At 46.1% G+C, this 23,173-nt stretch overlaps 1 protein-coding gene across 1 annotated transcript; it reads right to left on the bottom strand.

Annotated features, from left to right (window-relative positions):
• On the bottom strand, nt 1-14,305 carry LOC144128046 (uncharacterized). Its single transcript, XM_077661094.1, has 5 exons — nt 14,206-14,305; nt 4,547-4,593; nt 3,094-3,220; nt 1,327-1,388; nt 1-171 (listed from the first exon to the last, which is right to left on the bottom strand). Exons 1-5 carry the CDS (start codon nt 14,216-14,218, stop codon nt 1-3), a joined length of 420 nt encoding a protein of 139 aa, XP_077517220.1. The 5' UTR covers nt 14,219-14,305.
• Nucleotides 14,306-23,173: the final 8,868 nt, after the last annotated feature.

Below are 23,173 nucleotides of genomic sequence, written 5' to 3'. Positions count from 1 at the left end.
TCAATCGCGAATCGTACACTCACGGTTCTCGTCGTGCTGCACTTCCCGAGAGGATGGTTCTTCGGGCAGATTCGGATCGCCGCTCCCAGGAGCCTCCCAGTGGTCCGGAAGCGCATCGGGGGAACTCCAAGGCAGACTTTTTCTGAGAGTCTCACCAAAGGCTTCGATTGCCTACAATAAACGCGCATGGACAATATTGGCAAGAAGTAATGTTTGCTTTCTAGAGATCAGGGAAGGTGATCGCTGGTGCTGAAGGATTATGGTGCAGCGTAGTTTAAGATTTGCTGTTAGACATCATGATGGGCTGCTCTATTCAAAGTGATTGCCAAAAAAAACTGCCAAATATGATGGTACAAGAAGAGAGAGGTGTGTCCATCTTTGATCCTCTTTTAGTTCCGTCATTTTCGCGCAATTTTTTTGGCAATTAGAGTTGCAGCCTCTGCATTTAAGGTCAATGAAGTTCCAAGATCTTAAATGGTTTGCCCTGCTTCAGAAAGCGCTTCGTACTTGTAGCGTGATATGCGCAGGTTCTACGGGTGACAGAGAAGATTTATAAAACAGTTTAGTGGATAATTCACATTTGATTTCATAGCGGAAATACTTGAAGGAAGAAGGCACATGCATTTCTACCTCTCTCTTCGTTGTTTTGTGATGTCAGCCATCTACCAGCCATCTTTCGATTCTTACACGGTAAAGGTTTTGATAGGAAACATTTCGCTGCGCTTGACAGGGGTGTCTATCTTGCAGTCAAGCATAGCAGTCACGAATCCGCAATATAGCAATATCGAACTCTTCCAGGAGAGCTAGATTCAGTAATTGCGCGCGACAGTTTTGCCAGTTAAAATAAAGGAAAAAAGGAAACTATGGGGACGCTGAAGCCACCTTGAAAGGGGAATGCGATAAGATTAAATTGCACATTTAACACTGTTTCTGCTGCAACATCTGTGCGTGTTTGCATCAGCTTCTTTGAAATTGTCGGTGCACCAACCGCCTTATTCGGATTGCTAGCTGCAGATAGCTGTGCTCAAAACATGGTGGTCCCTTTGCGATAACGTCACAAGGTCACCCGACCACTCTTGGTTAAACAACAGATATAATGACATCTATGGCGGATTCCGCTCCTTACCTAAACATTAATGTCATTGCATTGATATTTGGCAGCATATACTCCTTCAATTAACCGACGCCGTCTTCCGCCTTGCGGTGCCAGTGCTCTATTGCTTGGTCAGTTCATTCTGGGCCATGATTGCGCCTTTTAGAAATAGAGAGCACCTGTCAAAGCACTCTATAAAATGTTTCGTAAATGTCCGTGTATGGTTCACTTACCTCCCTCATTACGTCGTCCAATGCTGCGTCAGCACGCGCGACAATTTCTCGTCCGTCGAAAGCTGGAAAAAAGGATTTCAGGCATATTTTTAGATGCCTAACTATTGAAAGGGGAGCAGCTTTGTTGATAAATTACTTATCGTGGCATTAAAAAGGCCAGATCTCTCTAAAAATGCTGTTAAAATCACACTATTGCAGCACTGAAGCGGTGGCAAATATACATGCATCTTGAAAACCCCGAAATTCACAATAGAAAGTGAAAACTTACAGGATGCGTGTCTGAGGAAAATAATACATTGGTTAAGGCACCTGACCCAAAGACATGATTGGAATGTTTTGGGAAAAGTGGCCACAAGAGCTTTCGGCATGCATGTTCTCAGAAAAAACAAATAGCAGAGGCTTATCTCAGCTATGGCAGGATATATGTAGCCAGAGCTGCAGTTCACCTTTGTTACGCATGCTGTCTAGCTTGTTGTTGTGACTGAATGTTAAGAAATTTAGAAGTATTCGGTTAAACACACTGTTTATTTATTCATTCTTTTGACAGATATAAACATTGCCTATGATCGGTAAAGTAACGCGCAGTTGTCTCAATACTGCTTACACAGTATTTAGACTGGTTGGTTTCTCTCAGATACTCAAGGTCAACGGTACTTATTCATTGTGTAGTCAGAATGCGAGGATCGCTTGCTAAATAAAATCAAACTTTTCCTTTATAATATCGACTAAGAGGACCTTGTTCCAATTGAAATCACCACACCGAGTCGTATCACCTAAGCGTTTATGCACACAGCCGCATCCACACGACCCTACGCGCGGCCGTGGTGGCAGCAGAGCTCTGACGTCATGCGTCTCGCACCAGCTGCCCTTCTCCGGTTGTGCGCATGCGCATTCACGCGCGGCGCCCGCGGGCTTTGTCGGGCGGGCTGGGCTGCTGGCGCAGCGGCGGCGGCGACTCTGACGTCATGCGCCGCGCCATTCCTGCTCCTCTCCAGTTTCACGCATGCGCACTGTTGGCTTCACCGGATCATGGCGAAATGCTCGACTGGGTAGCGTAGTGTAGCTCTCGCTACAAAATTACTGTTGCGCCGCTGCACGACTCTGCTGCCCAGTATTAGATAATGACGCGTGATCGTTTCTTTGCACCTTCAGACATTTCACGCGATTAGCGTACGTCGCTAGATCCAAATAATATTTTGCCGCATAGCCGCCACCCGTAACCTGCACCTTTTGTGGCCGAGGGTACAAGCTCCATCTGCTGATACGAGTGGAATGAGTGGCAATTGTTGCTACAAAAAAGTGATTATTTTTTTCAAAAACATGCACCCCGAAAACGTCTGCCGCAGATATCATAACGTTCTAGCCACGTACGGGAACCGTTCTCAGTACTGAAAGGAACCTTCCGCCGCTTTCCAGAGAGAAGCGGGCATCCCGTCCCCGACCCCACCCACACTACTAAAGTGTGTTTCATCGGGGCAGCGGTTAGGAACGTTGGTCCCGTGATGCGCAGTCGCCGCTACATGGGGAGGGAATTCCTTCCGACGTGACTACGTCACAGACGACATCATTGATCCTTTTCCACAACTGAAGCGTGAGCGGAAAGAACGAACACTGCATCCTTGTTACGTATTATATATTAGCGAGGCAATCAGCTGTTGAGACCTTTGTATATTCTTTCCTTTCATTACTGCTGTATCAATAGCTATATGCACTTATTCATGCAGGCCTGTGTTGCTGTCTTGTATCAATCGCGAATCGTAAACTTACGTTTTTCGTCCCGCTGCTCCTCACAAGATGCCGAGTTTTCGGGAAAATACGGGCCGCCGCTTCCATGAGCCTCCCACTGTTCCAGAAGGATATATTCGGGCGCAGGCGGGCGTCCGCTCTGAGTCTCCTGCGGTCAGGTGACATGCGGATATACTGATTGTTATAGTGAAGTCTTACATTATATAAAAGAAAAAATGCGATCATAAACGGTTTTTCGTTGAAATGTGCTTTTGTCTAGATTTTATGGGTATAAATAATTTTTTTTTGACAACTGTCTTCGGAAAAAAATCAAAAATGGCGTCTCTGTTCGAACTTGGTGCCAAATGTTCGAAACTACATGAAAACGTAAGGGCGCTGACGAATGGTCTCGAACTATTTTGAAGATGTACTACATGAATCGCAAAGCGACTCGAATACAAGGAAATGCGATCAGCGATCTGAATATTTCGGATATTCGCGAGTCTCTACAGAATACAAATATTCGATGCGGCTAGGCCGCACTAAGCGACGCTAATTACAGTTATGCACTAGAGGGTAAACTTAAAAATAACGAGGAAATTGACTATAATAGCGCCAGTTAATAATTTATCACGCTCGTTTCGTGCCGACCGCGAACATTGCCGCCATAACCGCTTAGAAGCGATCTCTGTAGCTAGCAAAACTATTTTTTATGTCACTTAGTTTACTCGCGAACATCCGGTAGTGAACGTCGTCTCTTCTGTCGTCCGCAATGTCGACCGGCACATTTCATTTTTGCACGACTTTACGATGCGCATAAATACGCAGGCCGGAACTCCGGTTTATATAAAGACGGTTGCTGCCTCACCAGTCAGACTGACGGTCGAAAAGAGGCTAAAGGCATTGAATATTCGCGCGCAGAATCTGCAGGCGCACCAGCAAACACGGCGTTGGATATGCCGCTGCGACGTTTTCGTTACGCCAGCCGAACGCTCACGAGAGATCGTGGGACTTGTCATGGCGAGCTTACCGCCTTAAATAAGATGTTGAAGCTCAAAACACCCATCCGCCGAAATTTTTGTGCAACATATTGAAGTTCAAACTGGACGTCTTCAGATCTGATGGAATGGGTTTGACCCACACAATTTTTTAAGCGAGCGCCGCGGTGGCTCAGTAGATATGGCGTATCGGCGGATGACCCGAAAGACGTGAGTTTGATCCCGGCCGCGGAGGTGGAATTTATTTAGAGGCGCAATTGTAGATGCCCGTGTACTGTGCGGTGTCAGCGCATGAAAAAAATTCCAGGTGGTCGAAATTTCTGGAGCGCTTTACTACGGCGTCCCTCATTTCCTCAGCCTCCTTGAGACGTTAAACCGATATAAATCTAATATAAAAGAAACTTTATTAAGCTTTAACCACCAGTCGAGGCCATAAGGTTAACCATGCAACGCACTTCAAGGTAAAAGAGAGTGTGAAGACGAAATGTTGTCCTCACCTCATTGGGCTCGACGGCCTTGGCTTCATCTTGTCTACTGGCAACACCTTGGACGAAATGCATAAGGACATGAATAAGGTGTGGTAAAAATCGCAGACGCAAATTCTAAATGTCAGATGCTTACACGAAGCTGTTTGCACTAATCACACCCGTGAATTTATCAGCTCTAATGACAAAATTCGGCCCCTCGTGTTATGAACGCGTCAAGCGCACCACCATCTGTTGATGGGCCGAGGTCGTTGCAACATTACGGAGCTATATCTGTCATTCCTATATCGCGGACGTTAGGGCAGGATTTGTTAGCTGCTAAAGCATGCCTTCCTGAGGCCATTTTTATGCGATAAATTTAGAAGCCTAAAAAAATGCGCCCTCGGTCCTAAAGTTCGCTGACTAGCTGTGTAAAAGTGGTGTCACCGGGCCGGATGTTGGCATTGGCTGGACAGAAGTGACGTCACTACACTAGAAATTACGCCACTGCCGATAGAGGCATCACCTAACGCCATCACATTATCAACACTATGTGATTAGGGGTCGCTGTGAATTATTTTTTACACAATGCTGCAGACATTTTAACCGCGTCCAGGAAGGAAGGGTACAGAACAGAAAGAAATTGTTCACATCTGCCATCACAGCAAGCCTTTGAATAACGGTAAAAGACCTGCTTACACAATGTAAAGGGGAAGGCCACGTTAAAATAGGCACAAAAAATAAAATATAAAAATTTCCTTGATAATATTCTGAAGGATCTTTTCATTACCTAACTTTTAAAATGAAAATATTCTACTCCCTAAGCGTTCATAGAAAAAGCAAAACGAATGATTTTATTGTGCAAAGTTTGAGGTTGCGCTTTACTTGAGCTGATGGCAAGCGCTGTATAAAAACTGAATGAAGCGAATGGGGGACCTATGCGTTTTGTCATTTATTAGCTGATAGGAGATCTTTACAACAAAGACTAATAGGTTTATTTTGAGTTTTTGCCAGTGATAAATTTGGGGATCCAGTTGGGGATCCGTCGGCTTAACACAGATACGCCTGAAGATTAGCTCAATACTGCACAAGCCCACTAGCCGCCACGAACCACGGACAATCCTTCACGAAACAAACGGTGTCTAGACATACTTTTCTAAAACTGCTATACTGAGGCAGTGAAAAGCATTGCGCTTGAAAAGCAGTGGGCGTAAACTCATGGCTACCAGCTTTTGTTTCTCTGTGCGAGTGGTTATATGCTGCTTGTGCTGGAGGCCCAGTCTTCGCCTCAAAACACAGCAATTCTAGTAAAGATGCCCAAAGAAGTAACTGCGCGCACACAACTCGAGCTTTCAGTGTCCATTACCGATAATACTATATAGCTGCTAACAATTACCACAGTATTCCGGGAGGGCACCATGCTCATTGGTGCTCAAGCGCAGATTTTTTATGCCTTGCGAGAGTGCCCTATACGCATCGCCGGCGATGAAGAGTGCCTTTCTTTTGATGCTTTCATTGCTGGCATCTCCTTGGAGTCGATGTGCTAGAAAATATAGGTTTATGAATAGATATTAGGCTCTGTTGCGCATTATAACCGAGTTTATGGTTAGTCCTCTATTACATCCACCTTGCCTGAAAACATGGAATATCGTGACCGCTGTTGTTACAAGCACATCTTCCTATTGATCAGCTCAAGTATATGAAGTACACAGGAATTAAGGATGTCACGTCACATAATATTGACAATTTTTGTTTTGCAGCCAGCCAAGCAAGTGAGCCTGTTCTATCCTGTTTTTTTTCGACCCAATAATACAAAATGCATGAATCTAAACGCTGATCTGACCGTCACGCCACGTAGAATAGAGAGAAGGAAGGTCAAAAAATGTACAAAAGAGGAGAAGATTGATAGAAGATAGGAGAAGGAGGCGCTGCGTTGCAGCACGTGTGGCGGATGATACAAGCTGCGGGACCAGTGTTTTTGGCTAGCAGTCAGAGATTATAGTGACCTTCCGCAATAGTACTGACAATGATTACGCTGACGGTGATGATCTATATGATCGTTAACAATATGTGTAAGATTACTATGTAGACTAAGTCAACGATTATGGGGTTTGAAAACAAGCGTTTTGCTATTACCTCTTGCTTTTTTAGCCCCTTCATAGACAACGCAAAGCAATCAGCGATTATCGGATTATATGTTTCAAAAACAAGCTGACTAAATTTCCTTCTTTGACAATAGCCGGCTCAATAAATCTGGCGACGAGCACTAAATGCGTTCATTAAAAACATAACGCGAGTTCCTCATGGGAAAATAACTCAGAAACGATGGGCTGCAGGCCTCCTTACGCGCATGCGATGCAACCACACAAGGGCTGCGGCCTGGAGTACCAGGAGGAGAGCGTTTCGTCAGCCGCACTATTCGGTTCTGACACCGATTTGCTAGTAGCGACGAGGAGGAGAGTTCTTGGAGGATGCAACTCCTCGCCCAACGGAAGTTCAATGCGTCATGCGGGTTTGTGGTTCTCAATGGCATTGGTTTAATCCCTCATTTCAATACGAAGCCTTCACTTGACATTACGTCAGAGGGCTTGCTGCTACGGCGGCTATATTTATCAACCGCTGGGCTGCCCCGCGAGTTTCGACATTCCAATAAACATGCGCGGGCTGCGACCGACTCCTATCTTCTTTTAAATCTGTAACGTTAAGACGCTAGATTAGTGGAGAACCCTGCCTTGTAGTTGGCGGTGACGGGTTCAGAAAATCCGGATTGGTCGAGAAGTCCGCGAAGAAGGGGCCGCTGGATTTAAAACGAATAAAGAAAGAGAAAGGCAGGGAAGTAAACTAGGCAGCGCACGGTATGCCACCCTACACGTGGGAAGGAGAAAGGAGGAAGAGGTAGAAAGGGAGAGAACAAAGGAAGATTCTCACTTTTCCGCATGTCCGACGAATAAAAAATTTGATAAAGGTGATCATAAGGTCGCAACATTACTCAAGCATCATTAGGACGAGTAGGACTGCACATTTAAAAAAACAATTGGGTAATTATATGGTAATCAAACCTGCGACCCTTGGTTCGCAAATCAGACATGTTGTTGCTAAGCCAATGAGGCACTTTTTTTTCTTTATTGCATGGAAATAGATCCGAAAACAAAAGTCTAATCATGCTTGCGCCCCAAAACATCAGGCCACAATACACCTGCACGACCCCACCTTCCAAAACATAAAAAATCTGGGAGGCATATACATGCATCCAGAAAGGGGAGCCAGCTAGGCGGCTCCTCCAGGGTAGCAATACTCCCCGCACCAAAGTGCACTGCTCACGAAACAAAGATTTCGGAGACCATGGTGATTCGGTGCGGCGGTCCATCAAGCTGCCTTTCCTACGACTAAACGGTCCTAGCAAAATAATGAGATCACATGGCACAACACAGTTTTTCTACATAGGCAAAAACGGACACTGTATGCTGTGATGTCGACGTCCTTCTTAATTGTTATTTGTAATATGTCCCAGAAAAACATAGCATCAATGCACAGGATAAAACAATGGCCAAATGCCTCTGGTGCATTGCACAGGCAGCAATTCACCGTCCATGGCGCAAGCATCTCCTTTGCATGAAGTCATGCCTTCCTAGGCAGCATGTGTTCTGTTTAAAGAATATTTTTACACCAGAATTAATGCACATTCGCAAACACGTTCTAAAACACGGGCGTCAAGAAACTCCAGAAAAGGTTGCTGATACAACGGTACAGGACACAAATACTCTGTAAATGCCTGAATAATCTGCCTTCATGAGAGGATATACAAGTAGACTAAAGAAATGCGCACAGTGAGGAAATTGAGTTGTCTAACTTCCTTAAGGTATCTTTATAAAGGCCCCTCACGAGTTCGTCCAATCGGTGCCAATAGAAAAGGCAAATCAACATAGGGACGCCTGATAAGCACAGCTACTGAAAAAGGCAGGTTTGCCGATTTGAAAATTAAAAAAAAACGCGAAACAAGCTGATGCAGGAATAAGTGAACAAGGACTATTGTACCAGGGTTTATAGAAAGAAATATGTTAGTTCGATGCATGGGTTCTCATAGGGAACGCCGACGAATGTAGCAGTTATTCTGTGCATCACCTCTACTTTCTTCCTAAAACAGTGGAGAACCTGTAGCACATAGGCAAGTTCTGTGCAAAACAAATTGCTCCCGACTCGAGCGCGAGCACACACTGTCATGTCCCTACCCATCCAAGCCTGACATTGTCGCCTCATGGAGAATATCTTCATGATTATCCAGACTATCTGCAGTAGGCTTCACTTTTGCGCATTTGTTGAAAACAAACCCATCGGTAGTGAAGGGTCCCACAGTCCCAGGTTATGTCCCCAAAAAGGCCTGGCGTTGCACCCCCAATGACTGAACCAAAACTCTTTGGATTTATTTAAATTAAGAGCCGCACCTGATACCTCACCAAACGGTTCAGTCAAATGCAATGGCTTGAAGGCGACATCATCTGCATCAGATAAAATAATAATTTAACATTGCGCAAGGGAGAAAACAGGGCTAGTTGCGCTGTTAGTATTACTGAAGCAAACGAGTTCAAGATTATAATTAAAGTTACTTGTCAGGTCTCATCCGATACTGTCTTCAAAACTGAACGTTCTGGAGGTGAGAAGCAATATACGGTGTGCTCCTAGGCTGTTCGAGCTAAAGTGATTCCTTCACGATCACAGCGACGTAATTGGCGGACGTCATAATCCATTTGTAGTCTGATGAACTTAGTTATGTGAATGAACTCTTATGTATTAACTCTTAGGCTGTACTTTTCATTTATTGAACACGAGCGATCCGTCCGGGTATCTTATATCAATTATCGAGTGCGGATAAATGTAAAACTGCCCTTAGTGCAATGTCTCGAAGAATTTCAGCTGTTCAGACGTATCTAAGGGACACGTAAGCATAGCGCAGCCACGTCTACCTTTCTCCAACCCTGCCAGAGCAGTGCCTCGCATACCGCCACTAGAACCGGAGGGAAAGCGCGAAACGAATGTCATGCGTCCACTCTGACCTACGTAGCTTCGTGGGAGTGACTATATAGCAGGCTCCGCAGACGCCCCGCGTTGCTTGGATTCGTCTGCACGGCCGAGAATCCAAGCGTCGTAGAGCCGCGAGATATTACATCTTCACACATCTACTGACTGGCACTAGCTGCACCGATGGCCCGCTAAAATTCTTTAATTGCTACCAAGCACCAAAGTGATAAATTTTAAACGACGACACGACACTAGTAGGACGCACACAAAGACGCTCTAATACTGCTAGCACAAAAGTTCGCATTTATGTCGAACGCTGAGAATTATGCCTTGCTTTTTCAGCAACACACCTCGGCATCTGCGGCCATGTATATTTATGAAAGGATTGCATGTTTAATATGTCTTATCATGTCCTCAGTACAAGTATGCGCGGTTCCGCTGCGTGTCGAGAACTGTCACTAAAGCCCTATACAGCTTTGGCAGGTCCGATGACTCTGCATTGTGTTTGTACCTGGTGCTGTGATGTATTATTATCAGTATAAAATTAGCTGCCCATAATATACCGATTAGTGGCAGTCAGTGGTTGTCCAGATAGAATTTAAGCTTAAGACGCTGCTGTTTAGCAGAATACATTCGGAAACACACTGCATCATTTGGCGCTGAAAATGCCCTGATCCTGTGATTAACCTCGTCCTCATAGCCTTAGCCGCCTACCTCCCGCTTAGTGATTACCAGGAAGGGCTCGCAGTCGCAACAATCCGGCGTCTAGTGCATTGCAACGCCCTTCAACATTGCATCCTGAAACAACTGCATGGCATGGCATGGGCAGCAGTTCCAACCGTTATAACCATTATATCACTGCGGCACTCGCATTGCAGGAATGCGAAAGCAATGACGCCTCCTCGCCTCTCTTTGTGCCTCTTTTCCCCTGTTTGCCTAAATTTTCATGAATGCCAATTTTTATATTTGAAACTTGGCGCCACACTTGGTTTTCAAATTTGGCGGCACGCTTTGCTTCGTCCACACTTCCAGTTTTTTAAAATTTGGCACCACACTTAAGCTCCGCCCACTTCCTGTGTTTTCAAATTCAGTGCCACTTCTGCCCCGGCCCTGCCCACATTGTGGAAATCTTCAGCTAAATAAATATTACTCCACATGCGCCTCATGATTTCCACTGCGAGATTTTTTGGTGCTCTACATAATGCAGCCATTATTTTTCTTACAGCTCCATTCGTTCGAACGCTATCGTGAGAACAAGCTCCTCGTGACACGAAATCGCAAACATGGCCATACAAAGCGTAGGCGTTAATAAAGCCATCAGCAGCGAAGTGTCACATGAGTTGCGCTGCGTGGCGCCAAAAATGTGCTGAGGCGAAGCATCGAAGTCTGGACACTACACGTACAACGGACGCAGGAGGCACCGTTTCTTCCGCGTCGCGCCAGCGTCTCGTCTACCGGCGTTGTCGCTCGAAGCCCACTGGAGAGGGCGACCAAACACGTGAGGTCATTGGGACGCCTCCAGAGGACGATGTCCGCATATCATGGACAAAGCCACTCAATTATCCTCTGTGCGTAATTATCATCCTGTTAAGCGGCAATGGAAACCTACTGCGGAAGCAAGGGGAACAATAGGGCAAGGATCGCAAGGGCGGTGGTGCCGTAACACCTATGTGGATTGGTCTGCAAGTCGCTGCCGACGCGTGGCGAGACATTCGTTTTCACCAGTCTTCACCTACGAGGTATTTAAGGTGCCGACGCTGACACCTGGCCTAGCCAGATATCTGAGGCTCCCTGCGTCGGCTTGCTCTAAGCGCCGGAATTACGCCTCCGGCGACGCCAGTAGCCGAAACGCTGATGCGACTCCGAAGAAACGCTCCCTTGTGGTTCGGACTTGAAACCCGCGGCGGTTAGAACAAAGGCCAAACGCCAATTTAAGGCTGCGATGAACGACACTAACGTGCAGGAGCAGCAATGAATTATTCGGTGGGAAGTCACTATAGCGCATGCTTAATTATGGCATATATGCATGCTTATGCGTGTGGGCTCCATCAACGCAAGCGGACATCTCACCAGCGCCTCAATACCGCTTTTTAATGTCTGTTTCTATCTCGATGAGGGCACTCGAGGTCAAGGCGCCGAACGATAAACGGCTCAAGTCCGTTCCACTATAATTTCACACTACAAAGCGCTCGTAACTCCGCCAGTTCGACAAAGCAACCGTCACCCAATAATGTTAGGCAGCACCATTAAAATGAAATACAGCAAGTTCAAAAGCAATGCTGACAAGCTAGCACTCATCTGCTCGACCATAGCGGTAATCATCATTGTTTGGGTTCACGTGCACCCGCCGTGAAGACAAATGAATTTTTGCACAAGCGTTTACCGCCTGGGCGCGGTTTTTAATGGGCATATATAGCATTTCACACCACATTGACCGTAAACAAAAGAAGTCCAACACACAGCTTGAAAAGTTTCATCGCGGTGTCCTTTATATATCCCACAAATGAAACAGGCTGTTAAGCCATAATGTTAAGAAAATCAAGTAGGAAGAGCCAAACGAGCTTATGTGAAGTGATAGCGACAGGGCCCCGGGACATGCAAACAAGATGAGATACTTCCGCGCCCAATCTCCCGATTAAAGCAAACAGTTTCGATGCAGGCGAAATTGTAGAGGCCCGTGTACTGTGCGATGTCACTGCCCCCTAAAGAAGTCCAGGTGGTAAAAATTTCTGCAGCCCTTCACTAGGCGTCCCTCATAGTTTGAGTCGCTTTTGGACGGTAAACCTAATAAACAAGACCAGGCCACACAAAACCAAACTTGTAGGACGCTTAAGCTTCGTCTTTAAGAGTGAGACGCGACAGCCTGTCGCAGCGTTGCCGAGTAAGTAGTACACGGAACGGAACGCCGCCGCCCGTCCGGCGCGACACGTGGCCCGTTGGACTATTTAAGGAAAGTACGCCTGTCTCACAAATCTCGGCGGAAGTCTGAACTGGGCCGTAAGAGAAAGAACATGAAATGAGCAATTGCTTTTAATGAAAGGAAATCACGCCTGACACGTTTCTTGATGGACACCGCCGTAAGAGAAGCAAAACTGGACACCGCGCCGTAAGGGAAGCAAGAATCGATCTATTGATCAATCAATCAATCAATCAATCAATTGAACGACCTTTCAAGCAATCCGTTCATCAAGCAATCCTTAACGCTGTCGCGTTAAAATCCCTTTCCTTACGTCGCGGTTCAGAAGTCCACCGAGATGCGTCATTCTTCGCTCACGGCCAAAGACACCGACGCCGACGACACCGGCTTTCTTTGACACGAGCTCCTTAAAGCTGTTGCATTAAAACTGCCAGTATCACCGACGCGTTCGCTCTTGCCAGTGCTCGGTAAGGTCAAGCGAGCGTCATGCGCGTTCGAATGCAGCTGCTCTCTGCCCTTCACCCTCTCTCATCTTTTTCCTCCCCTGTGCTTGCATTCGCTCATGCTCGCTTCTTTTGCACTTTTACGCGCCGCGCAGAGGGATACAGGGAGTGGAGGGCTGCGGAATAATTTTGACCTCATGGCGTCTTTTAACATGCACTGACATCAAAGGTGAGCCCTCCACTACTGCACCTCTTTCTCCTGTTCTTCTTTCACTACCTCCTTTATCCTTTCTCTTACGGTGCGGTTCCGGTGACCACCGAGATATGTGAGACAGTTACTACAACATTTTTTCCCCAAAAACCAATTTTTATTTTAAGGCAGCTGAGAATCAAGCACTTGCAACTGACGTTAGCGGGTATTAACGCGCGTCGAGACAGAATGCCTCGACTTGCTAGGACATTCTCGATGAAAGCACTTAAGAAGCAACGGCCCCATGCAGGAGCCTCAGCAAGGGACGCTGCGCATAAGCAACATGCGCAGGTTGGCGTCTCTACGACGGCAAAGAAGGTTCGTTGACAGAACGTCCTTTACCGCGTTCTTGCCTTGCAGCGTTCAAAGCGAGCAAACAACTGTTAGTCGCCGATAGGAAACAGGCGACTCCAGGTCCTCGAAGTTGGTTTACGGGGGTTTAACATTCCAAAGAGAGTCAGACTGTGAGGAAGGCCGTAGGGAAGGGGTCTGGAAATTTCGACCACCTGTTTTTTTTAACTTGCACTGACATCGCACTCTACTGGCCTCTACGATTTTATGTCACATTTCGCTGGAAGATAAATTCAATAGGCCTGTTCGCGCTTGACACATAAAGGACAGATGGGATGTGCGTCAATATCCCGAGGTTCTATCACGCAAATGTGATGCAATAAAATTAATTAAGCTCTCCACAAACACGGGCAAAAAGAGTCCGCATATACGACGAGCGCTCACATTTTTCGCTTCAGGGTTGTGCACTGGTCGTATTTCACCCCCAAAAATAATTTCCCTCCGCGCAATCCAGCCAGGAAGTCCGCAAAATCTTTCTAACAGAAACACGTTTTCGCTATCCGCAGAACGCTTCGGTATCGCATTTTGGTGCGGCCAATCTGCAACCCGCAATAAGATTTTGTTTGCAAGGCGACTCAGGCGCAGCTGTTCACGTACTTTACAAGAAAAAATGAGGTTCCTGGTGCAGCCAGAGCGCAATTATATGTGTAGTCGTAACTAGTATTTTTGAACAACTAGCGCACATAAAGAACAAGTAGAAAAGGTGCAGACTTACCATTTGTTGCCATTGGAGTGCGATGCTCCTCGAGGTGCCAGAGGCACTTCTTGAAGTGCAACGAAGTCACAAACGCTCGTTGAACAGCTCAACACCGAAACGTGTCACCCGCGAGAAAGAGTTGAAAAGGATGCGTCCACACGTGGGCATTGGCCTGGGAGAGGCTTGGACGCTACCATGACGATTCTCTGAGGGAGGGGGGTGGCTTGCGAGAGGCATGGACGCTACCAAGACGATTCTCTAAGGGGGGCATGTAAAACTCGGGGACAGCTTTCTATGGCTGTGATGGAAGTTGGGAACCCGTGCCGCCAGGTAACAGGCCGGCGTATGTGGCTCTCGATCGCATGCCGAGCGCGCTTGTGAAAGGCGGCGTTTCGCGCTCCTAGCTTCCACTTAATATCCATAGAAAGCTGTATCTTAGTATAAATAGTTAAGAGCGCAGATGCACGTGTTCTTTCTTTGGTAAAAGAGACGAACGCCATCGGATGCTCACATAATAATAATAATAATAATAATTCGTTTTTGGGAAAAGGAAATGGCGCAGTATCTGTCTCATATATCGTTGAACACCTGAACCGTGCCGTAAGGGAAGAGATAAAGGTGGGAGTGAAAGAAGAAAGAGTTGCCGTAGTGGAGGCCTCCGAAATAATTTGGACCACCCGCGGGTATTTAGCGTGCACTGACATCGCACAGCACACGGGCGCCTTAGGCGATTAGCCTCCATAAAAACGCAGCCGCCTCGGTCGAATCCAGGAACTCCAGATCTGTAGCCGAGCGCCCTAACCATTGAGCCACCGCGGCGGCTATATGTAGTAAGCGGATTCGGTGCATGACTCCCGACAGAGCCTGACAAGTTAGTGGAACTCAGGAGAGACGCCACCGTCTGTTCCTGTGCACCTTACTCGCCGCCGCTCTGCTGCCTTGAAAGGTGGCCATTATCGCCTCCCGCTCCTTGTTTTTCTTACTTTTTTTTCTCGTCCCGGGTCGGCTCCCCGTAGCTGCGGGGTGGGCGGCGGGGGACAGCGCGTTTTCTTTTTTATTGGTTCCCCTTTTTTCTCTTTCTCTCTCTTACCTAGTATTCTTTGCCTCCGTTTGTTTATTTTGTTCATGTGTGGTACATGTGTGCCAGTGGTAGTGGTGGTGCAAACTTTACTACATGCAGGGGAGTTTAGGACGCTCAGGTCCTTGGGCCCCCGCACGGCCCCACTGCACTGAAACGTTGATGTCCCGGAGGCTCATAACGCTGGCAGCCCGGCCTGTTGCGATGGCTTCCTTGGCCGGGTCCTCGGAGCGCAGTAGGGTCTCCCAAGCCTCCCAAGTGGTAAGGTGCTCCAGGCCCCGCGGAGGAGGATCCATTGGGTAGGGGAAAAGGACATGATCGAGAGTGGCTTTGGGGTGGTGACAGAGGGTACAGGAGGGGTTTGCGTGGACTTGGTGATAGCGCGAGCGTATATAACGGGAGGTTAAGGTCAACTCCTTAAGAAGAGGGAGAAGATCCCTGTAACCGCAGTCTTGAGAAAAGACAGGCTCTGTCCGAAACGTCGACTCAAAATAAATCTATGGCTAAATGAAGCGTTTTCAACTTTGCATATATATATATATATATATATATATATATATAGGAAAATGCGGGGCTCGTTAACCATGTGAACAGACCAACAGCCACAGAAACCAAAGAGCATAGGGTATCTTTATTTAGGTTTTGCGGGGCTAACCTGTTCAGAATATTATTAAATATTTTACTAATAATTCGGAGGTCGTCGTGAGCTCGGGTCCTACAGGTCGCATGTGGTTGTTTTTTTCTGCTTGTCTAATCAGTATGTACCTTTCCGCGAACAAATATTTGCCAATAATCTCCATTGATCAACGCTACAACTAAACAAAAATGGTTGTGGTTTATCTCCACTATACTAGCCACAGCTACAAAGCGAAAGCTTGGTTTGGCTGTGGTTTCACTTCGTCAGGCGGTCCCTATCATTTTCCCTATGCTTTGCATGTCCAGCAATGTCTTTGGGATCGTCAGACTCGGACCGGCGCCGCCGGTACACTGTCTCAACCGACGGCTTGGTATATATGGCTATATCTTAAATTGATTCGCGAATGCGAAATCCAATAAAGAGCCTTAGATAAGTTTACTCCTTTGCTATCGACAAATTCGGATACCAACTTGTACATCACGAAACGGCAATTCGTTTGGCACCAATATCCCTATGCAACGACCGGTTGGCTCGCCACGGCCATCGAAAGGTCGCCCCTCATTACGGTTTCGAGGACCAAGGGTCGTCTTTACGAATCCCTCGCACAAGCCAGAATTCAACTCGACTAAGAACTCTGTGCTCAGTTTCGCGCTAGTTTCTTTGACATCGTTCCAAACTCTCTGTGCCAAACGGAAGGTCCATAATTTCATCACAAATGATGACTTCAAGTGGCACCAGTCTCGGCCCACGCTCGTATTCATACGGTGCATATACAGCGAAACGCCAGCCGCGTGCTGAAATTAGGAGAAAGATAAGAGAGCAGCGTTTGTGGTCAACGATGGTTGGGGTTCAGCTGAGCAAGTGGACAGGCCCCTGCACTTTCCTTTTTATTTTTTCTGCCAGCAATAGCAGAGAGAGTGAGAGAGAAACATCTTTATTTCCTTTCATTTCATTTATTCTACCCTCAAGGCCCGAGGGCATTGAAGAGGGGAGTGGTTGTATACAGGGGTTTAGTACAAGGCGTTTGATTTCTATTTATACAGTGATAGCTAAGGCGGAACAAAAACGCTGATGGTCGATTATGAAGGCTGTACTTCCGGGAAGGTGGTTCCAGTCCTTTGCTGTTCGTGGAAGGAAAGACTCAGCGGCGCATTTTGTTTTAAAGAAACGAATGCCGATTTTATGCGCATGATCAACTCGTGATGAAACATATGATGGAGGAAGTATAAGATCGCGGTGCAGTCTGGGGTTATGATACATTATTTTATGCATTAGACAAAGGCGAGCGTGCTCTCGACGGCTAGCAAGAGATGGTAACTGTAATGTATTCTTCATAGAGGTTATGCTAGCGGTACGGTTATAGTTCTGAAGGATGTAACGCGCCGAGTTATTCTGATATAATTCGAGGGAACTGATCAAGTTTACCGTGAAGGGATCCCAAATGGAGGCAGCATATTCCTACTTACTACGGACGACAGATTTATAGAGGAGAAGTTTCAAGGAAGTGGGGGCAGAGAGAAAGTTACGGCGAAAGTAGCCGAGGGCGCGGTTGGTGTTGTTAATCATTGAATTGATGTGAAAAGACAAAGTTAGATGACTTGCTATGTGAACGCCTAAATACCGGTATGAAGACACTTGTTCTAGTTCAATGTTATCTAGATGATGAGAGGTGGGGTGTATAGAAATGCGTGACACACGTAGTACTTTACATTTGGTTTTGTTTAGTTCCATTGACCACGTATTACACCACTCAAGAATTCCATTAATGTCTTTTTGCAAAAGAAGAGAGCCGTTAGGGTCGTTAATTTCACGAAATATTACACAGTCGCCTGCAAATAAATGAATGTGGGAGGAAACGGAAATAGGAAGGTCATTAATAAATATCAGGAACAAAAGGGGCCCAACGACAGACCCCTGTGGAACCCCAGAATTCACGGAAGTGAATGGAGAACATATGTTATTAGCCATTACAAACTGTGTTCTATTACAAAGGAAATATTCTAACCATGCTAAAGCATTTGGGAGAAGATTTAGCTTGCTAAGTTTAAAAAGAAATAGTTTGTGACTAACCTTCTCGAAAGCCTGGGAGAAGTCTAGAAAGATACAGTCCGCGCATGAACGACGATCCAGAAAAGCGTGAAGTTTGTGCGTGAAGGTAAGTAACTGCGTCTCGCACGAGAATAATTTGCGAAAGCCGTGTTGAGCGTCAGTGAAGAAGGAGTTAGATTCGAGAAAGGTAACTAAGTGTATAGGATGTGCTCAAAAATTTTGCATGATATGCTGGTTAGTGATATTGGGCGGAAATTAAGAGGGGAATTAGTACTACCTGACTTGTGCAACGGAACCACTTTCCCGATCGTCCAGTCCGCTGGAAGCACTGACGTCTCAAGTGGCTGCTGGAAAATTTTGGAAAGGATGATTGAGGAATAAAGTTTAGTACTCCAAGAACTTCGCGTTAATTAAATCTTTTCCAGGGCTTGTATAGGTCTTAAGATTTTCTATTAATTTTTCTATTCCTGGGGACTCGATGGATATTGCATCCATGATTGAGAATTGGCAGTCCTCCACTGTAGGAAACGTGACGTTGGAAGAAAGAACAAAATTGCGACAAAAAGTTTTATTTAAAATTTTATGGCAATCAGTATCAGCATTAGTTGAACCGTTTTCATCTAACAATTTAATTGAATGATTTCTATTGGGTTTAATGGCACGCCAAATTTTTTGGGGATCATTTGTGAGCATGTTGGGCAGTGTGTGCTGTAGAAAATGATCTTTGGCGTTTTTCATTGCCGATACATACACGCTATTTGCCGCATGATAAGCTTCCCATTTAGAAACGGAGTTACATTTTTTTTTGCGTTTCGGTCAAAGCGTTTTCTCCTGTTACAAAGCCTTCTTATGTGAGCGTTGTACCACAGTGCATTTCTATGATTTGTAATGGTGCGTAGGGGGATATATCTTTCCATTAGTTCGTTAACCTTAGCAACGAAAATGTTCCAGTTCACCTGCGCCTCCCGGCTATCAAAATCTGTTAAAAATGCATAGAGAAATGAAAATAGTTCTTAGTTGACAGCCTGAAAGTCAGCTCTGCTATAATCACGGATGCGCTTGAGTTTCTTGTCAGCGTTATTGGAAGGATTGCAGAAATTAAACGAGACTAGGAAGTGGTCACTTATGCCGGGCATGCAGGTCAAGTCTGAAACGAGATCAGAATGGGATGTCAACACTAACTCTAGTATGTTAGCAGTGGTGTCTGATAGACGGGTTGGTTGGGATACCAGCTGAGAGAGGGAAAAGAGTGAACAAAGGTTCAAGAACACATTGCCTTGCGACGATGGGGATGATTTAGGAGTTATTTCCGAAGACCATGTCAGCTCAGGAAAGTTAAAATCGCCTAACAAAGTAATGGGCGCTGCAGGGTGCCGCTTAACAACAAGGTCAAGCACATCATGCAATTCAGATGTGAACGTGGAAGGATAATTGGGAGGTCGATAACATGCACCAAAAACGTATTTGTGATGGTTTAGTTCTAGCAGGCCCAAATGAATTCTAGATTAGTTTGTACAGGAATGTGATAGGACTGTATTGTTTTCGATATAGCAAGCAAGACGCCACCGCCTGGTCGCTGAGTGCGATCGCGTCTGTAAACTGAAAAGCGGGATGAATCGTCAAATATCTCACTATCGTGTACGTTAGTGTGAAGCCAGGTTTCTGTTATTGCGATGGTATCAGCCTCGCACGTGTCGACAGCGGAGTGAAACGATTCGCGTTTATTAAGAATGCTTCTAGCGTTGGACAGTAGAACGGATGTGCGAGGAGGTGATAAAGCCAGACCACTTCCCCTCGTTCAATGCTATGGGTTATATTCATCGCTTTCCGAAATATTGCTTACTTCAAGGGGAGCGGGACGGCTCTGCTCGCTTTCGACAAAAGATTGGACTTGCAGCTCCTCAATGGTATCGGTATCAGCGTTAAAGATGTAGCACTTGCGATTAACAACCCACTTGTTATATCGCAGGCGGTACTTGGGAGATCGCGGTAGTTTTTTCGCGAATTCTTTTAGTTTTTTGCGGGCGAAACGAGTGGCGGGGGAAAAATCTTCAGACACGGAAAGTTGTTTGCCACTTAGTTTAGTACGGAGGTCTAACACTTTCATTCTGACTTTGAAAGAGGAAACTTTGATGATAATAGGGCGATTTTTTGAGGGTGAAAAAGTGCCGAGACGATGAGCACGTTCAATGTTTAGTTGTGTGGAATCGTCGTCAAGTACTTCCGACAACGCAGCAAGCGTTTTCATTTCAGTCACATTCCATGATTCGCTTTCATCAGGAATGCCATGCAGGATCAGATTATTCTTTCTCGACTAGTCTTCCACGCTATCTAGACGAGACTGCAGTTACCGCCTGGTGCGATGTCAGACGACTAGTAGTGTCCTGAATTGAAACTAACTCAGGCTGGATAGTATTAAGAATGTTAGTTTTTGATTCAAGAACTTCAAGGCGATTGAATACATCTAATATTTTGCTTTTCAGTGATGCTTGATTGTCTTTAATGATCCTAACGTCTGCGCAGATCTGGGTTTGATCTTTAGCTAATTCTAAGGTCCGGTCGTTGATGCTTGTAAGCATCGCTAATATAGACGTTTCAGGATCGTCATTTGATTCTGACTTTGAAATGACTGGGCGCGGCTTGGGTGGGCCGGGATTGGTCTCAATGTCTAAAGAGCAAAGTAGTACAAGCGATACATCAACACATTCACTGAAGGTTGCGAGCAGCACATGTGGACATAGGAGCAGAAAGAGAAATCGGTTGTCCGATATTTAGGCATAAAGCGAATAGCTTGTACAAACCTGCGGAGCGTAGAGCAGAGTTTCGTTAGCCATGGTGCCGGGAAGGCTGCTCCCATGTCCACTGAAACTGCATTCGAGATTTGGCCTGCTTAAGTAGTCTGCCACGCAGGCTTCCGTCCCAGATCCGATCGACACGTGTGGCGAGGCGATAGAAGTGCCGGTGATAGGTAGTCCTTCGAACGATGCGCACGCAGGTGATGGTTTTTCCATTTCCAGTCACCGTGAAAAACCGGGGTAAGTCACGAAGCATGGCGAGGCCAGCATGCAGGACGTTGCCAGGGCCATTATAACCGGCGGAACGTAGAGCAGAGTTGCGTTAGCCATGGTGCCGGGAAGGCTGCTCCCATGTCCACTCATTGAGCCGAGCTCGACGTCTTCTTAGATGTCGTTGATGGAAGTGGTTCACTATTCACGGGACCTATATGCTTCCCTAGCCGCTTGACCCCTGGAGATCACGACGAGCTGGTCCAGCAGGGTGGGGCTGATTCGCAATGTGTCCCATCGCTCGCTAAGGGAGGATGAGGGATGGGGCGGGGTAGTGGGGCAGATAAGAGATGGGTGGATTGCCTTGACGAAATCGCATACTCCAATGACGTGCTATAACGTGCCTTCTGAGTCTTGCATAAATTAATTCATTCTCGTACCTTTCCGGGTACGTCTTGTTTTGAAGGTATGGGTGGGGTAAGGATCCTGCCTGTGTCTGCCTCTAGATCGCTTTCTGTTTCTGCTAAGCGATTTGTGAGAATCGGGGTAACGTCGCGTCTCCGTCTTGTAAAGGTACATAATGTCCCTAAAGCTAATTATAGACTGTGACTCACCTTCTTCTACCCGGTGTTCCATTTCTCGGGCGAACTGGTGGGCAAGTTTACCCTCCAGCCCAGAGTGAGCCGGTGTCCATATCCACTCAACTTTCTTTTCCGGTACGTCGCGTTTACTCTTGGGAATATCTACTGCCGCAATAGAAACCCACCCCTTTCCGTAGCTGTTATACGCCTCTTGCGAGTCAGTGACAATTCTTCCCACTTTGGGCTGCACGAGTGCTAGCGCTATTGTTGCCTCTTGTGACACCTCCGGAAATTACGTCTCGATGGAGGCTCAGGTTACGAGCACATCCCGCGTCTAATCTGACAGCGTGGCTTTTCATGTAAACTTGGGTATGAAGGGCCTGTGAAGAGAGTGACTCCCTCTACCTCTTCTTGTATTTGATCTAAAGTCTCCGTCAAAGCCGCTTTACGAGAAGAGTCCCAGCGCCTTCTTGGCGGTGAAATACATAAGCACTCGTGTACTGTGCAAGTCATTTTGCACTTTAAATAACCAGAGGTAGTTTAAGCTAACCTGGACCCGGCCATAGCTGCATCGCACACAGCCGTCATGCTGAACCACAATTTATCCAAACAAATCCGAAGCCCTCCGCTGCACTATGACACGACGCCCTCATGCAGCTTCAGGAAATTAAACTCCATACGACGTTTATCTTACTTTTTATGTTTAACGCAAAGGAGGCGACCAGACTCAATGACCAGATTCCACCAGAGCCTGTGCATGTCCACAGTGGTACTTTTTTCACAGCGGGAAAGTTGCTCGGGAATCTCAGGAAAGGAAATAGGTAAGGCCTTCAGGAACAAAAAACGATGAATGAAACAAAGAAGTAATTCTGTACGTTGGCGCCACTTCGCTATTTTTAAAAAAGAAAGGGGCTAAGGAGCCGTAGTTAAAACACATTTTTACGCTCCACAGGGGCTTGCTATTGAATGTGCAGACTAGTGAGAATTTCCTTCGTGCAATCTCTCTGGCAAGCAGCATCATTACAGGATTAAAAAATTTGAGATTTCTGCTGTTTAGTTATCCTGTGACAACTCAGGTGTTTGCAAAGAGCAGGCAGTAAAACTAGTTTAAAAGATCAGTTACATAGCAAAAGGAAAAGAATAATGGTCATCTTGGCTTTCATTCAGAAGCTGCACAGAGCGGTTGACTCGAAAGTTTTTAGAAACGTTGGATATTGAACATGCGGGCTCTCCTATGTCAGCTTTACCACTGTTTTCGATTGGCCGAACAGCATTCCTCCATTGCTATAACAGTTTGCAATGTGCGAGCATATCTGCAAAGGCCTTTTGCTGTTTTATTTGGTTCCTCTGTATATATAACATAATTGCTCCCACTATTCCGCTGCAGACAAGATATAAACTAGGCTGGCACGTTCGCGTGTGCCTGCTCCTTCACGTTGTTCTGCCTGGCTTTCTATGTTCTGAACAAACAAAGTCGAATTCTTTTTGTGCAGTGTAAAAAATCGCACTTGAAAGTTGTACAGAGTAAACCAAGTGATAGTGTGAAAGATGATCGCCATTATGAATTCATTACCTTCATGAATTAAAGCCGTGCACAACAGTGATGTGTACTTCATGCAATTAAACTTTTTATGGT

This window comes from Amblyomma americanum, chromosome 1 (genome assembly GCF_052857255.1).
Source record: "Amblyomma americanum isolate KBUSLIRL-KWMA chromosome 1, ASM5285725v1, whole genome shotgun sequence".
In the NCBI taxonomy this organism is placed as follows: Eukaryota; Metazoa; Arthropoda; class Arachnida; order Ixodida; family Ixodidae; genus Amblyomma; species Amblyomma americanum.
Note: the sequence above shows the minus strand (reverse complement) of the source record. Positions and strands in the feature narration are given on the sequence as shown.

Excerpts from the sequence above, each read along its gene's own strand:
- LOC144128046 (XM_077661094.1), bottom strand. Across the intron at positions 3,221-4,546 it reads AGGCCGTCGAGCCCAATGAG|GAGACTCAGAGCGGACGCCC; the intron begins GTGAGGACAACA and ends ACCTGACCGCAG. Across the intron at positions 1,389-3,093 it reads GGAGCAGCGGGACGAAAAAC|CTTTCGACGGACGAGAAATT; the intron begins GTAAGTTTACGA and ends CCTTTTTTCCAG.